Source organism: Protopterus annectens, chromosome 8.part0 (genome assembly GCF_019279795.1).
Source record: "Protopterus annectens isolate FY-2018-M chromosome 8.part0, PAN1.0, whole genome shotgun sequence".
In the NCBI taxonomy this organism is placed as follows: Eukaryota; Metazoa; Chordata; order Ceratodontiformes; family Protopteridae; genus Protopterus; species Protopterus annectens.
The window spans coordinates 576,774,512-576,791,103 of NC_056741.1; the positions used below are offsets into that span (position 1 = coordinate 576,774,512).

The following is a 16,592-nucleotide window of genomic DNA, read 5'->3' on the forward strand; positions in this document are numbered from 1 at the left end:
AAAATACTTATATCTGGTAGAAAGTCACTCCTTTAGCTCTCTGCTGCTTGGATCACTCTGCAGGCCACCACGAGGATCTGTGCAGAGTTGGTACAAGCTGGAAAACACGTGTTTAGCGTGTTTTATAGCAGGGGCTGAAAGGAGCTAGGAATTGGCCCAAAGCGACCAATAGACTACTAGTTTCTGGCTGAAACTTCACCAATTCGGACAAAAGGCTGCTCAGTGCTTCCCACTCCCACTGGTAAGCAAAGAAACTTCCCTCCTTCCTAATAAGGCAATGGATCAGTAACAGGAACTAAAAAACAAAGCCCAGGGATCAGCAACTCTGAAACTGGACTACTCTAGTTCAGTAAGGTGGGAAAACAAGAGATTTTTTTTTTTTTTTTTTTTACAGAGACAAGGAAAAAAAACAGACAGTAAATGCTATAAATGCTTTTAAGTGGCTAGCACACTTGAGTGTGTTAGCCTACAGGTAAAATTAAGCAACAAATAACTTTTAAGAGTGCAAAACAGTTAATCAACACAAAAACAGTTTAAATAGAATGCAGAGCTGTATAAACAGGCTAAGATGCAGTCGCTAAGCAGTAAATATTCAAAAAGCCAGAAAAAAATACTTAAATCAGTTATAGCAAATAGTTATAACAAATGCTCTGAAATATACTGTATATTTCCAATATGTTTGAGAAGGACAGTCAGAACACAAGAAGATTCAGGCGAAGAAGAAAAAAAGTTTTGTTTTACTTTTTGAAAAGGTAAAAAGGAGGAACAGAAGGCCTTATCAAATGTTCTCTCTGTATTAAGAAGAATGAGCTAATGACACTAGACTGGGAGGTGTGTCACAGTAGGGGCGGCCAACTGCAAAGCCACCAAGTATAAGAGCAAGACACCAACAGGGAGGGAGGGTGGGACAAAATAGCCTAAGACAACAAGCTATGAAAGTTTTTAAACAGAAAAAGATTTCTGAAGATTCTGAATAGACAAAGTGCTTTATATGTATTAAATTATAAAAACAGTAATCTGTTAAAATAATCAAAAAATACTTATATTTTGTAGCTCAGTTGCGGTCAAACAACTTCTCCAGCCTGCACCAAAGACCAGAACAACACCTTTTTTTTTACAAGAACACAAAAGAACCAGCCCCACTAGCCAAGAGATAATTACACAGAGTAAATGTTTCAGTTTATACAATAGCCTAAGACAACAAGCTATGAAAGTTTTTAAACAGAAAAAGATTTCTGAAGATTCTGAATAGACAAAGTGCTTTATATGTATTAAATTATAAAAACAGTAATCTGTTAAAATAATCAAAAAATACTTATATTTTGTAGCTCAGTTGTGGTCAAACAACTTCTCCAGCCTGCACCAAAGACCAGAACAACACCTTTTTTTTACAAGAACACAAAAGAACCAGCCCCCACTAGCCAAGAGATAATTACACAGAGTAAATGTTTCAGTTTATACAATAGCCTAAGACAACAAGCTATGAAAGTTTTTAAACAGAAAAAGATTTCTGAAGATTCTGAATAGACAAAGTGCTTTATATGTATTAAATTATAAAAACAGTAATCTGTTAAAATAATCAAAAATACTTATATTTTGTAGCTCAGTTGCGGTCAAACAACTTCTCCAGCCTGCACCAAAGACCAGAACAACACCTTTTTTTACAAGAACACAAAAGAACCAGCCCCCACTAGCCAAGAGATAATTACACAGAGTAAATGTTTCAGTTTATACAATAGCCTAAGACAACAAGCTATGAAAGTTTTAAACAGAAAAAGATTTCTGAAGATTCTGAATAGACAAAGTGCTTTATATGTATTAAATTATAAAAACAGTAATCTGTTAAAATAATCAAAAAATACTTATATTTTGTAGCTCAGTTGCGGTCAAACAACTTCTCCAGCCTGCACCAAAGACCAGAACAACACCTTTTTTTTACAAGAACACAAAAGTACCAGCACTCACTAGCCAAGAGATAATTACACAGAGTAAATGTTTCAGTTTATACAATAGCCTAAGACAACAAGCTATGAAAGTTTTTAAACAGAAAAAGATTTCTGAAGATTCTGAATAGACAAAGTGCTTTATATGTATTAAATTATAAAAACAGTAATCTGTTAAAATAATCAAAAAATACTTATATTTTGTAGCTCAGTTGCGGTCAAACAACTTCTCCAGCCTGCACCAAAGACCAGAACAACACCTTTTTTTTTACAAGAACACAAAAGAACCAGCCCCCACTAGCCAAGAGATAATTACACAGAGTAAATGTTTCAGTTTATACAATAGCCTAAGACAACAAGCTATGAAAGTTTTTAAACAGAAAAAGATTTCTGAAGATTCTGAATAGACAAAGTGCTTTATATGTATTAAATTATAAAAACAGTAATCTGTTAAAATAATCAAAAATATTTATATTTTGTAGCTCAGTTGCGGTCAAACAACTTCTCCAGCCTGCACCAAAGACCAGAACAACACCTTTTTTTTACAAGAACACAAAAGAACCAGCCCCCACTAGCCAAGAGATAATTACACAGAGTAAATGTTTCAGTTTATACAATAGCCTAAGACAACAAGCTATGAAAGTTTTAAACAGAAAAAGATTTCTGAAGATTCTGAATAGACAAAGTGCTTTATATGTATTAAATTATAAAAACAGTAATCTGTTAAAATAATCAAAAAATACTTATATTTTGTAGCTCAGTTCTTGGTCAAACAACTTCTCCAGCCTGCACCAAAGACCAGAACAACACCTTTTTTTTTACAAGAACACAAAAGAACCAGCCCCCACTAGCCAAGAGATAATTACACAGAGTAAATGTTTCAGTTTATACAATAGCCTAAGACAACAAGCTATGAAAGTTTTAAACAGAAAAAGATTTCTGAAGATTCTGAATAGACAAAGTGCTTTATATGTATTAAATTATAAAAACAGTAATCTGTTAAAATAATCAAAAATACTTATATTTTGTAGCTCAGTTCTTGGTCAAACAACTTCTCCAGCCTGCACCAAAGACCAGAACAACACCTTTTTTTACAAGAACACAAAAGAACCAGCCCCACTAGCCAAGAGATAATTACACAGAGTAAATGTTTCAGTTTATACAATAGCCTAAGACAACAAGCTATGAAAGTTTTAAACAGAAAAAGATTTCTGAAGATTCTGAATAGACAAAGTGCTTTATATGTATTAAATTATAAAAACAGTAATCTGTTAAAATAATCAAAAAATACTTATATTTTGTAGCTCAGTTGCGGTCAAACAACTTCTCCAGCCTGCACCAAAGACCAGAACAACACCTTTTTTTTACAAGAACACAAAAGAACCAGCCCCCACTAGCCAAGAGATAATTACACAGAGTAAATGTTTCAGTTTATACAATAGCCTAAGACAACAAGCTATGAAAGTTTTTAAACAGAAAAAGATTTCTGAAGATTCTGAATAGACAAAGTGCTTTATATGTATTAAATTATAAAAACAGTAATCTGTTAAAATAATCAAAAAATACTTATATTTTGTAGCTCAGTTGCGGTCAAACAACTTCTCCAGCCCATTTATTTGCTGAACCAGAGATTTGAAATAATACTGGAGAATAATTATATTCTTTTTTCAGACAAATTGTTCCTCCAAAAGAGTTAATTGATTGCTTGAATAGACTAACACTGTGTATAAAAGGCATTCCCTTTTACATGGGATTGTATCTTGTATGTTTTTCGAAGGTCTGAAGAAGTTGGCTTACCTTCTGCCAACGAAAGCGCTTATCAATAAAGGAGTTTAGTTCTACAAATCCACTCTCTTTTTTGTTTTCACTAGTTTTGTTTTTTTGTCAGTACATGAGGGTGAGAATGTGTCAGCAAGCACAAGAGGGAAAAGGCAGGATGCCAGGGGTACTGGCAATATCCCAAACCAGTAGAGGTAAGGCTGACATCGGGGCTGTCGGTACTGGTTTTCTGGCACTTCTGGAGCAGAACCTATGGGCTTTTAATTGCTATTCAAACCAAAACAGCTTGTTGTCAATGAACTTGAGACAAAAAACAGAAAAGTATTCATACTCCATATGGAAAGGCCTGAATAACCTAGACCTGGGGGAGAAGAACAGAATCAATGTCCTTGAGTTGGGACAGCAGACAACACAGGAAGAAACCAAATGATATGGGACTCTTGACAACTGCTGGAGGTGAAAAGGTGGGAGAAGAATAATTTGTCAAAAATCTGGCACATCTGTACCTGTGGAAGAAGAAAAATTTCAAACAAGGAAGATCAAAATATCCCAAATGGCCAGAAAATAAAAATCCTAACTGGTTAAACAGGTACTACTATGAAACTAGAAGCTGCAAAAACAAGAAAAAACAATAAAAGGCCTAATGCTTTTCAAAGTCCTAAATTACAAAACCAAGATGTACTAATAATGATCACAAAGTTTAAACTGCTTAAGTCATCATTAGGTCAACAAACCTTCATAAATAAAATGCCTGATAACCAATACCAAACGTATAAAGTAAAAAGGAAAAGAAATTCATACAAGAAAAATCACCAAGCCAAACTGGTACTACTTATATATAAAATATATGACTTACAGCAAAAGCCAGAACTGAATATTACAGGTCATCCATTATACTCAGAAACTTTAAAACAACAGAGGAAAAAGGTAGCCTTTCTATAGCAAAAACTATGAAGATAACCTACCTGTGGTTAATCATGATCCAACTAAAGACTTTCAATAGTTGAAAGAAACTAGGAAGGGGTGGAAAGAGGCACAGGTATCATGGGAAGAGGAGGTAGTAGGAAATCTTATTGCCACCGAACAGAGCGTGTGCAATGTGTACAGTCCTCTGGGTTAACGAAGACTAAAATTCCATAACAGATACAGCTTATCTTCTTTTGCATTTCCATACTCCATCCATAACGATGCTGTTATGTCTTGAAAATGCTTTAAACCAAGTAAAAAGTACCATGCTGACCATCCAACCATAAAAAAGACAACTATTTCTATAATAACTGCAATGCTCACACGAATCTTCTAAAAGCATTGTTAAATGTAAGGACAGTGTTTACAAACTGCAAAGCAAGATAATCCAGAATGAGAAATCCCAGACAGCCAAAGAGTAGAAACTGAAGAGTGACATAACCCTTTAAATACTGTTGAACTAGGATGTATACAAATATGAGTGTCCATAGTACATTATATAACATATTATAAATACCACAGCTACAACTGAACCAACATGCAGTGATTTTGTTTTAACAAACTCACTACTGCATCACTTCAAACACACTCTAGTTTAAAGTCAGACTTTCCAAACTCCTTTAGGCTGAATTTTGAGCACATAATGCAATGTTTACCTGTGCAAACTGTTGCATGTCCCTTCTCCATGGCTACAGCGGTACCAATTGCTAGGCTGTTGCTTAAGTTAAAAGAGCAGAAATAATTTAGGCCTGCACAGGGGAAGATCCCAAAGAAAATTATATTTCATATGGGAGTTTACCATCTAATGCTTGATTACATTTGGTGGACAGCGTGTGACAGTCTAACAGCAGTAATCTATTAACAGAAAAGGAAGCTACAAAATGCACAATACCTGGTCAGTGAATGGCATACCTCAAAATCTAAAAACCCATCAGATGAAAATTACAAGATCTGTAGTAAAAGACTCATTCTCCTCTAAATACAAGTCAACAAGTAACTACCACTGCAGGCTTTCACTACTCATTACTGACAAACGAAAGCCATATAAGGAATGCCACATGAAGAGATATGGTAAAACTATGAAATGGCTGCATTAACTCATTCCCTCCAGTACAGCTCTTTTGAGTGTGTACCTTTAACTCCCAGTGGGCATGGCTTGAGCCTTTAAAAAATGAAGTTATCACCTTACAGTTTTAGCTAATACTCATTGGCATAGGTCAAACATCAGTACAACTGTTTGCCATCATGTATGCTTAAAGATAAAATATTTGGATACCTTGTATGTAGCACGGTTTTGGAAGTATTCATGCAAATATGAACAAGCAATGTTTGATGCCTAGAGGCACAGTAGGAGGTAACTGCAGAAGCACCTGGAGGTGTTACTCAGATGTAATGAGTTAATAGAAAAAGTTTAAAACAGGTGCAATCCCAGATATTCTCTGCAGGTGTCAGGACTGTACAAAAGTCTAGCTAGGGAGGTGCGACGTGGGCAGATACCCCAGGTGCAGAATTTTAAGGGGGGGGGTGCAACCAACATGATGATATGTCTTAAATGCAATATGAGAATGCAGGATCAGGGGACAGCACAGGGAGCCAGAATAGCAAGCTACACCCCTGGAAATGCATACCAACAAAATTACAGCTAATGAGGAAAATAGTTTCTTTAGACTTGGCTTCATACTTGTCAGCTGCTCATAGTTCTCAACCTCTCAGCACTAAAAGCTACAGCACTGGCCTTAAAAATCATAACAGAAGGCCAGAAAAGGGAGTATTTTCTTATTCTTCAGAACTGATAATCTTTAGATAATACATCTCATAAACTAGAGATAGGGAATATTTCTGGAGGCTTAGCTCAGAATGTATGTATGCTTAAATTGGTCTAAGCTTATCATGAATATCTGTAAATCTAGGAGGAACAAGGCTAAATATAAGAGTAAAATAATAGCTCCACATCTAAATTACAGCAATAAAGATATATGTTGATTTTTTTAGGGATTTCCCCGACTCTAACTCAAAAAATTGATCTGTTGCTCCTAATAATCTATGATTTTTCTATACTGGACGCAGTCATTAAAGTTAGATATAGTCTATTTTAGACAATGTACGCTAAGTACAGCCCTTTTATTCTGCTGACTTTTAAAATCATTATTTCTAATATTTACAAACTCTCCCTAGTTTGGGACCTTCTCCCCTGATTATTTAGACTCTGTCTCAGATTCTGCAGGTAAGAGTTTGAGAACTATGCAATAAGCAAGTGTGGGGAAACACTGAATGTGGGGGTACACCATAACATTCATATTTTCAAACTCATTTTCTCTTCAGCGATCACACTAGAGGAACTTGCAAATATTTCATTTCCAGGCGAGCCTTCTTTGAGTCTCTAAAGATATATGTCTAAAGGTACTGAGTTTTGGCTACTAGTGGGGTATTATCACCTAGTCCAATGCTAATGATTCCCAGCAGATATCAAAGGGGGCAGAGATGTCACACAGCACAGTCGGATGCGGCAGTACACATCTATTCCTATCCTGGGAGTCACGCATTCCCACAAAGAAATTATTACAATTATCAAAGTGAAAGCAGAGACTCTGAAGAATGTAATGAATGAAACTCTGCCCATAGTGTCTTCCAGTTTACACTAGCACTCAGGAGGAAACAACATGACCAAAAAAGATGATAAAAAATGGATTCTCCTCTGGTCCTCTATGAAACAGGTGCTTGAAATAATATTTGAAAGGCTGCAGATATATGATGTTTAAGACATCAGCAACATTTTCAACAGTCTTCAAAGGGCTAACATAAGACAGAGAGAGAGAGAGAGAGAGAGAGAAGGAGATGGGAGAGAAGATCAGCACGCAGTTCAGCAAAGCCCAGTGAAACATTGTAAAATGGTTACCAGTTTCTGTCGATGATGATATGATCTGCGAGGAAGCGGACCTGAGTCTCTGGTTCTTCACTACATTGAGGGTAAGAAGCAAAAAAGGGTGTTGATCAATTAATTGTCATGGCTGCAGAGTTCTTCCTTGGTAAAGAAGCTAGGTCATGGTATCTACAACATAAGTTGCAGTCAGCTGGGTTAGATACTCTGCAGGTTTCAAAATGATGCTGATTCCCATGTTTTGAACTAAGTCCAGGTTTCACACAAACAATTTCATGTGTGCCAAAACTATATTCTTCCTGGATCACAAACTATCCAAGGCCCAAACCATTCCTAGCACAATATTACTTATCCTTCTAATAGTTTGATGTAAACATACATTATAACAAGGCAGAAAAAAATAGCCTAAGCATCTAAAAAAATAAAAAAAAAAGAACTGCACATTACCTGAAAAAGTCAACATAAGAAGGCAGCCTGTCTTGTAGTTTCATATTATTTGTAAAACAATCAGGCCCAGATGTCTACAATATGTCTGCCACTCCAGGCTGGTACAGTACTCTGTGCATGTGCAACCTATAAATGCATCCAGATTACTTTAAACATACTACGGCTTGGGTCTATATTAGAACATCAAAGTTTCAAAACTTTGAATGTTCTGATATTGACCCGTATTCAGCGAACGCTGAAAATAAGTTACAGAAAACCGAAATTTTTCCTAAGGAAAGAATTCGGTTGTCCGTTTCTGTTGCTTCGGTATTTTCAGCACTGTGGTGGAAAGTTACGGTTCAGGTAAGTGTGCCATTGAGAGCGGGTTAGGTTAGTTAAGGTTAGGGCGCGGGTTAGGTATGTGTGCGATTGTGTGTACTTGAGGGTTAGGGTGGGTTAGGTGAGTTAGGGTTAGGGCGCATTCAGGTAAGTGTGCGATTGTGTGGACATGAGGGTTAGGGCTGGGTAGGTGAGATAGGGTTAGGTCGCGGGTGAGGTGAGTGTGCGATAGTGACGGACCTTAGGGTTAGGGTTAAGGCAAGTGGATAGTTAGTGTTGTATGTATAGTTTAGTGTAGGGTTAGGTGTAAGATTTTAGGTGTATGTGTGTGGATTGCCGTTTGTTGGTGTGCTTGTGTTATGTGTATGTGTTTTGGAACAGCGATTTTTTTCCCTAGGAAAAAAATCGCTGATTTGTATGTTCGATGTTTTCAACTTTCATTGAATAGGGTAAGATATTAGAACATTCGAAGTTTTGAAACTTCGGTGTTCTAATATAGACCCTACAGCTTGTACTAAGTATAACATATACTAGGAACTTACCCCAAAGGCAAAGAAGTTTATGACTCCAAGAAACAAATCTCTGTTCTTTATTATATTTCTGTGTACTCTAAAACATCTTGAAGAAGGGCAGGATGAGTGCAGTTTTGTCAACCTGATGTAGTCTCAAGTTTTCAAATAACAACGTGGTACTAGCAGGTCCAAAAAAAGAAAATGTTCACCCCTTAATAATCTATCTGAAGTGAAAGCACCAAATTCCTTCACTGCATTGGTAATCTGTACTCCCAACGCTTTTCATATTGCATATTTGCTCATTTATTAAATGTAATGAAAATTTGCATTCTCTACACATATTTTGTGCATGAAATCCTAAGCAACCTAACCTGACAGGCACAGAAAAATAAAACGGATTTTCTTGGACAATTGACAGAGTTTAAGTTTCATTCATGAACAATACATGACCAAAAAAGCCATCCATCTCGGTCAGCAGAATCCCAAAGCTTAGCTAGGATTGCTTACTTCATACACTAAAACAAATTCATCTAAATGCAAATATACATTATGATTCACAGGTATACAGCACAACCTATTTTTGTTCCAAAATATAAAGTAACCTACCTTGTGAATGCAATGGCTCACTTTACTTTTACTATTTCTAACACACTGCTTTCCACAACAATCGGTCATTCTCTTTGCAAGCATGTTTCTACAATGACCTATGCTGTACTTACCTTTCCAGCTTGTCTCATCTATGTTGAAATACTTCACATCATTCTACAATAAGAACATAGCTACATAATGAGCTAACAAAAAGCCATGACTGAAAGAGTACTGCCACAAAATTCCACTTCCTCTGGATCAGTTTCAGTTTCTTAATTTTAATATGTGTACATATATATATATATATATATATATATATATATATATATATATATATATATATATGGGAACACTTCACATAATCGAATTATTAAAATCTCGATTTGCATATGGTCGAGACCATATGATCGAGATTGTAATAAATCGAATGTGTGTAGTGTTCCGAAATAACACTTTACTTACCTGAATACATTACGTGCACACAGAGGAAAGTATTGTTGCATGCCTTGTGTGTACGTAATGTATTTTTTGTTTCGTGGTGTTGGCAGGAAGTAAAGAAATCTCCCGTTTTGCGCTTCCGCATACAGCGCAAGACGGAGATTTCCCATCTCCCCATTGTAGCGATCTTGGAGTTGGTATATTTAAGTAGGGGTGTGGGGCACAGCCCCTCATGAGGTGCAGGGGCGGCCCCCTGCAAAAGCGAAGCTTGTGTTTTTTTTTTGTTTTAATGGTTTCCCTTCAGAAGTTCGAGTTTCCGAAACTCAAGCTTTTGGTTTCGGTTATTTGTAGTTCGAGATTTCGGAAATTCGATCTTCTGAAGTGAATCTATATATATATATATATATATATATATATATATATATATATATATATATATATATATATATATATTTTTTTTTGTGCATTTTAACCCCTATTATCAGTTTTAAATTTCCAGGAAGCAACCCCCTCAAACACCACAGTTCTCATGGTTGGCAATGGCATCCCACTTAGAGCAGGCCTATCACTTAAACAGGAATGGAAGGACCAAGTGACATCATATTTGAAATCAAACAGATGGGGTGAACAAGTATAGTTCATTCCCACTGACAAGCAACATAGCTTCAACTAAAGCCTAACAAAACTATTGCCTCCTCAATATGACAGAATAGGCCTTGGGCAACTTCATTTCATCTTTCAGCTGTCTCATTTAGTGGACGGACCGAATACCGCTAGTGCAGTTTGGCAGAAAACCTCCATAAGAAGGTACACTTCCTTTGTCTTACTGACTGGATAACACCTTAACATTTCTCTGTATGAGAAACAAAACTGTGCTGTACAGAAACAGATTAATCTTGCTTTGTCCTATTCAAGGCCCAGTGCATTATCAACCTGTATTTATTTGACCAAGCAGGCAAATTTGCTTCTTGAGCAATAAACAACATCCACCACTCCCATACACACATAGAAAATCTCTAACAAACTATTTCATGTTCAGAACTCATACTGTTGTTGCTGAAATAAAACTGCAGCCAGAACTCTAGACAAACACCTGGACTTCATAGTCTAATCTTAATGTGTCAAGGACAATGCTGCTAAAAACTTCAAAATGATGTGCTCAAGAGGATCAAGACAATGAAAAAAGAACAATATCCACTTTTTTCTTACTAATTTCATACTAACCTAGCTATACATACACACACACACACACACACACATATATGTATATATATATATATATATATATATATGTGTGTGTGTGTGTGTGTGTGTGTGTGTGTGTGTGTGTGTGTATGCACGCAACATTTTGCTCTGTGGGGAGCAGAAAGGGAGTTCTTTAACATGCACATGTTGGGATCATTTATTTCACTGTTCTGACTAGTTTGCTGCTTGTGTGCCTCTGCTATCCTTAAACAAAAAAAACAAAAAAATCTTGCTATTTTCCCACTTTCTCTAATTTAAAAGAAAGTTCATTTACAGAGTTGCTGTTCTGAACTGTTTGTAAGATTCTTGGAGGCCAGTGCTTGCTTGGGCTAAAGGGAAGTCTCTGTGTTCACCAGTGGCAGTGGTTAACACTGAGCATCCTGCCTGTCCCTGTAGGAGTGGTTACTGCCTAGAAACTGTAGTTTTATTGGCCATTTTGGGTCAATTCCAAACTCCTTGATCTCTCTCTCTCTTAAAACCCTGCAACTCTCTTTTTGCGCGGTCCTGCTCACAGAGCAGCGTCGGGCAGCGCTGCTTAAACAGGTTTAAACTATTCCTGGCTCCACAAAGTCTGCTCTTCACTTTTTCTCAAAATAAGCACTCAGTTTTCATTCTAAAGCCCTGTACTTGCTCGTATAAGTAATCTCATAGGTAAACACTAATAAACTTAAGCACTACATCCTCTTATACTCCTTTTAAGTACTTGCTCCCTATTGGTTCTTTCTGATCAGTCAATAAGTAATTCCCTATATTATTCAGGCATGTCCAAAGGTCAGTTTTGGGTTTACTCTCCAGTCCAGCTGGTGAATCTGGTAATCTTGAGGCAATGTTACAACTGCCTTATGTATACAGACAACCCTCTCCTCCTCCCAACAAGCTCAAATATATGTGAGAGATGCAACTATATGGCCAAACTGAAGGCTAAGCTCTCTCAACCCAGTACTGGCACAGCCTGTCAGGAGGAGAAGGTAACCACACACACCACAAATCCAGTCTCACATAGACCTATCGTATCAGCAAACCAAACACATAAACACACAGAAACATACTCGGAGGCTCTAAATAAAAATCTGCCTAAGCAGCAGAGACCTCCAAAGCAGACATCCAAGCAACCCCTGCCACGAAACAATACCCACGTAGCACATAGCTCACAAAGTCAGTGTGCCACACAGTCACAGCCCTTAAGGCTAAATAACACACCTAAGACGCTTGTAATAGGTGACTCTATTGTCAGACACACTGACGTCCCACTCACCAGGCTGAACAAGGAGGTCACTGTAAGCTGCCTGTCGGGTGCCAGGATCCACCACATAACACAAGCACTCAGGTCACTCCAAAGCAAGTACAAATATGACTCCGTCATTGTCCATGCTGGTGTGAATGACCTGAGACGTACCTCCCTGGACTACATGAAAAAAGACATAGAGGAGCTCTTTGATCATGTAGCCCAGGCCAGTATGACCCTGACCTTGAGTAGCATCTGACCCTGACCAAGAATGATGCCACAGTATAAAGACAAAATGATCAATTTTAACAATTGGCTAAAGTATTAGTGTCATTCAAAGGGGATCCAGTGTCTGTCAGCCTGGGATGACATGCTTGACAAGCCACTTTGCTTCGCTAGGGACGGCTTGCATCTGTCACCCCTGGGTTTTCGAATACTGGCAAAGGCTCTTGCCTCCCCCATAGTGCCTTTTTTAGGCAAGGCTCAAAAGACAAACCCACCTCCGTAGACAACACAAAGAAGAAAAAAAAACTAAGGGTAATGCTGCTCAACGCCAGAATTCTAAACCTAAAGATGCACGCACTCGAGACTCTCCTTAGTATGGAGAATATCGATATCTGTGCAGTAACAGAAACCTGGTTCAAGGCTCCCGAGAGCACCCCAGCACTAACAGGTTATACTTCATACCATGATTTTCGGCCCCAAAACTCGGACCGAACCACTAAAGGAGGGGGAGTATCCATATTTATCAAAGATACCCACACCTCCAGGTTAGTGGCACTGCACAAAGCATCGGAGACCATCCATGTGCAACTAACAGTGGGCAAAACTGCCTTTCAGTTTGTAGCCTGCTACAGACCACCTTAGGCTTTCCTGAGAACACTGGAGAATATGAAGGTCTCACCAAACACCATTATATTGGGTGACTTCAACTACCCAAGCATTGATTGGGAAAACTACTCAAGCCCAAACACCCTCGCCCAATGGTTCCTAGAATTTATAAACTCAAATGCTATGGAACAACTGGTCACCACTCCCACAAGAGGGGAAAACATACTGGATCTGGTCATCACCAACATGGGATCTTCTATGTTCCACACCAGAGGTATACCCCTCATTGGTAAGATCAGACCATAAACTAATCTCACTGGACTTCCATATTCCGTCCCCACCCCAGCCAAGGAAACCACGGTGAAGAACTTCTCAAAAGCAAACTTCACACTTCTCAAAACCGAGGTGGAATCCTTCAAAGCCCAGTGGAAAATACGGCCCTAAATGCAGAATCCTTTACAAAAGCATTCTATGGACACCTACAGGAATGCATGGAGCATGCTATCCCAAATAAAACCAAGAATCACTCCTCCAAAGGCAGGAGACCTGTCTGGTGGACCCCAGCCATAAATAAGCTATACAACAGAAGGAGAAAGCTACTACATGATAGAGCAAAATCCCAAAAAGGGAAGGAGTCTCTGATCAGTACTAGCAAGAAACTACGATCCCTCATAAAATCATCTAAGGCCAGCTTCGAAAGAAAAATTGCACAAGACACTAAAGATAATCACAAGGCCTTCTTTAGTTATGTCATAAACCTGGGAGGCAACTCCCAGATATGCTCTGAGTTAGTGCAAAATGACAAAAAAATACACTGAACCCACAGACATTGCCAACATCCTGGCAGAAAGGTTCAGTGCAAACTTCTCCCCCCATTCCCCCCCAAAAGAGCAAATGTCTATCCCAACAGAGTGTAGCCTTCCTGAGATCACAGATGCACAGGTGAGAGCTGCCCTCTCCAAAGCAAAAAACACAGCATCAGTGGAACCAGACGGTGTCCCGGGCTGCGTCTTACATGAGCTCCAAGAAGAACTAAACCCTCATATAAAGTCACTGTTCAATCTCAGCCTTACTACAGGATATGTACCCAAGGAATGGTGTACAGCAACAGTGGTCCCACTCTACAAAGGTGGTGCCACAACAGACCCGGGAAACTATCGCCCTATAAGCCCGACTAGCCTGGTCTGCAAAGCTATGGAGCATATCATCATGGAAATCATAAACAAAGACAGTGGGAACCTCCAGACACAGGATCCTACCCAGTTCAGTTTTGTTAAGGGCAGATCTTGCCTCTTGAACCTTGTTGACTTCTTTGAAACAGTTACCAAAGTCATAGATGAAGGGAAGGTAGTCCACACAGCCTACCTGGACCTCGCAAAAGCCTGCGACACAATACCCCACTCGGGCATCATAAATAAGCTCACCAGCTTAAATATCAACCCCTATGTCACAAGATGGGTTGCAAACTGGCTCAGGGATAGAACCCACATGGTCAGAATAGCAGGTGCCATGTCAGACTCTAAACCAGTTACAAGTGGCGTCCCACAAGGCTCAGTCCTGGGACCTCTCTTGTTCGGTATATATTTCTCCGAGGTACAGGCTAACACGGGTGGACTATGGCTGACCAAGTTCACAGATGACTGCAAACTGGGTGCCATAATCGACTCTCCGGCTGACACAAGCATCCTCCAAAAGGGTCTCACAGAGATGGATAACTGGTGCCAGAGCCATGGCCTAAAGCTAAATGCCAAACAGTGCATAGTCATCCCCTTTGGGAAAAACAAAGTGCCCACAAATTAACGCATAGGTGGTAATCCATTAAGTACGGAAGAAGTAATTAGGGACTTGGGGACCCAAGTAGATAGCAATCTCTCCTTTGATAATCATGTTGCCAAAGTGGTTAGAAAGACCTTCTATACAGCCCACCTTATCATGAAAGGGTTCACATCTAGATCAAGAGAGGTCATTGTGCCTCTCTACTCATCACTTATCAGGCCCATAATTGAATACAATGCCCCATTTGGGATGTACCTTACCAGACACCTGCAGCAACTAGAAAGACCCCAAAAGTACCTCACCAAGAGAATCAAGGGGCTCAAAGCGATGCCCTATGCAGTTCGGCTAAAGAAACTCCAGCTCTACTCAGTTGTGTACCGCCTACTCAGAGACGATCTGTGTCTGACGTATAAAGCCATGTCCAACCCAGAAATAATGGACATGCTTCACCTCAGGAAATCCAAATCCCTTAGAGCTACACGCTCCTGGGACTTGAACCTCAGCACAGAAATAAATAGGACATGCTGGAGGGACAGATTCATATCCCAGAGGCTCCCCTCACTCTGGAACAAAATCCCAATCCATGTTAGGCAGAGCCCCTCACTGACCCTCTTCAAGAGAAATCTTGATGAGTGGATGGGAGATCGTAAGTTTACCCCTGGGATCTCTTCTGTGTCCCTGCTTGACAGAGGTACAGTAAACTAACCTTAAAAGGGCTACCTTCTGTGACCTACTTTACAGAGGCACAGTCAACTAATCTAAAAGGGTGGCAAAAGCCAAACACACTCTGGCAAGGCTTATAAATGCCCTAGGGCAGATAGCCTAGTATCAACCTATGAACCTTCAGCCTGCACACAACAGCAAAAGAAGAAAGCAATGTTTCATAATGTATTAAAACACTGATTATATCCGAGTTCAAGAAACAGCGCTATATATCATTTACTACAGTAGTTTTTATTACAGCTTATTAAGATACAGTGAGTCAGGATCAGAGTTTGTGTATCATCAGTTTCTGTTGTATTCGACAGCAAAAAAAAAAAAAAGAAATACTTTTAACATTGTTTCCTCTAGTACTTTCAACCACTTAGCCATAGTGCGGTCCCAAGACAGAGACAATTACACACATACACTTAGAAAGTAACAATGGGGAGGGGGGGGGTACTTTTGCATAAAATTGGTATAAAAACAGACTGTACAGAGAAAAAAAAAAGCTAATGATATATCAGCAGAAAGGTCACACTCCACTTTTCCACGAAAATCACATTAAAATGGAATTTGTCATAAGCTTGACAGAAAAACCTAGGAACTTATGAATATGGAGTGCTTCAGTACCATATTAAATGGAACCTGGAATGAAATCTAACAGTAAAAGCTAACACCAGGAAAGATATTTTAGCGGTTCCGAACTCCTGCAATCACAACTCTTGGAATTGTTTAACATGTATTACCTCTACTTTGAGATCACATTTATGTAAACTATTTTTTACCTTTACCTAAAATTCCTTGTTGTGTGACCATAGACGTGTGTGTGTGTGTGTGTGTGTGTGTGTGTGTGTGTGTGTGTGTAAATGTGTAAATGTGTGTTTATATCCATGCCCGCGTATACTAACTTTAATTACTTCAAACACAATGGAAGCAAATATGTA

The 16,592-nt window shown here is 38.7% G+C and overlaps 1 protein-coding gene across 7 annotated transcripts in view; it reads right to left on the reverse strand.

Moving 5' to 3' along the window:
* Positions 1-16,592, reverse strand: part of ADAM15 (ADAM metallopeptidase domain 15) — a 1,588,574-nt gene that overhangs the window by 293,616 nt on the left and 1,278,366 nt on the right. For 5 of the 7 annotated variants that reach the window (XM_044080074.1, XM_044080076.1, XM_044080073.1 and 2 more), the window contains one exon: positions 7,585-7,644. The exons of the other annotated variants lie outside the window; for them this stretch is intronic. In XM_044080074.1, coding sequence (XP_043936009.1) covers positions 7,585-7,644 — 60 coding nt within the window. The remainder of the gene's footprint in view (positions 1-7,584; positions 7,645-16,592) is intronic. 7 annotated transcript variants of the gene reach the window in all.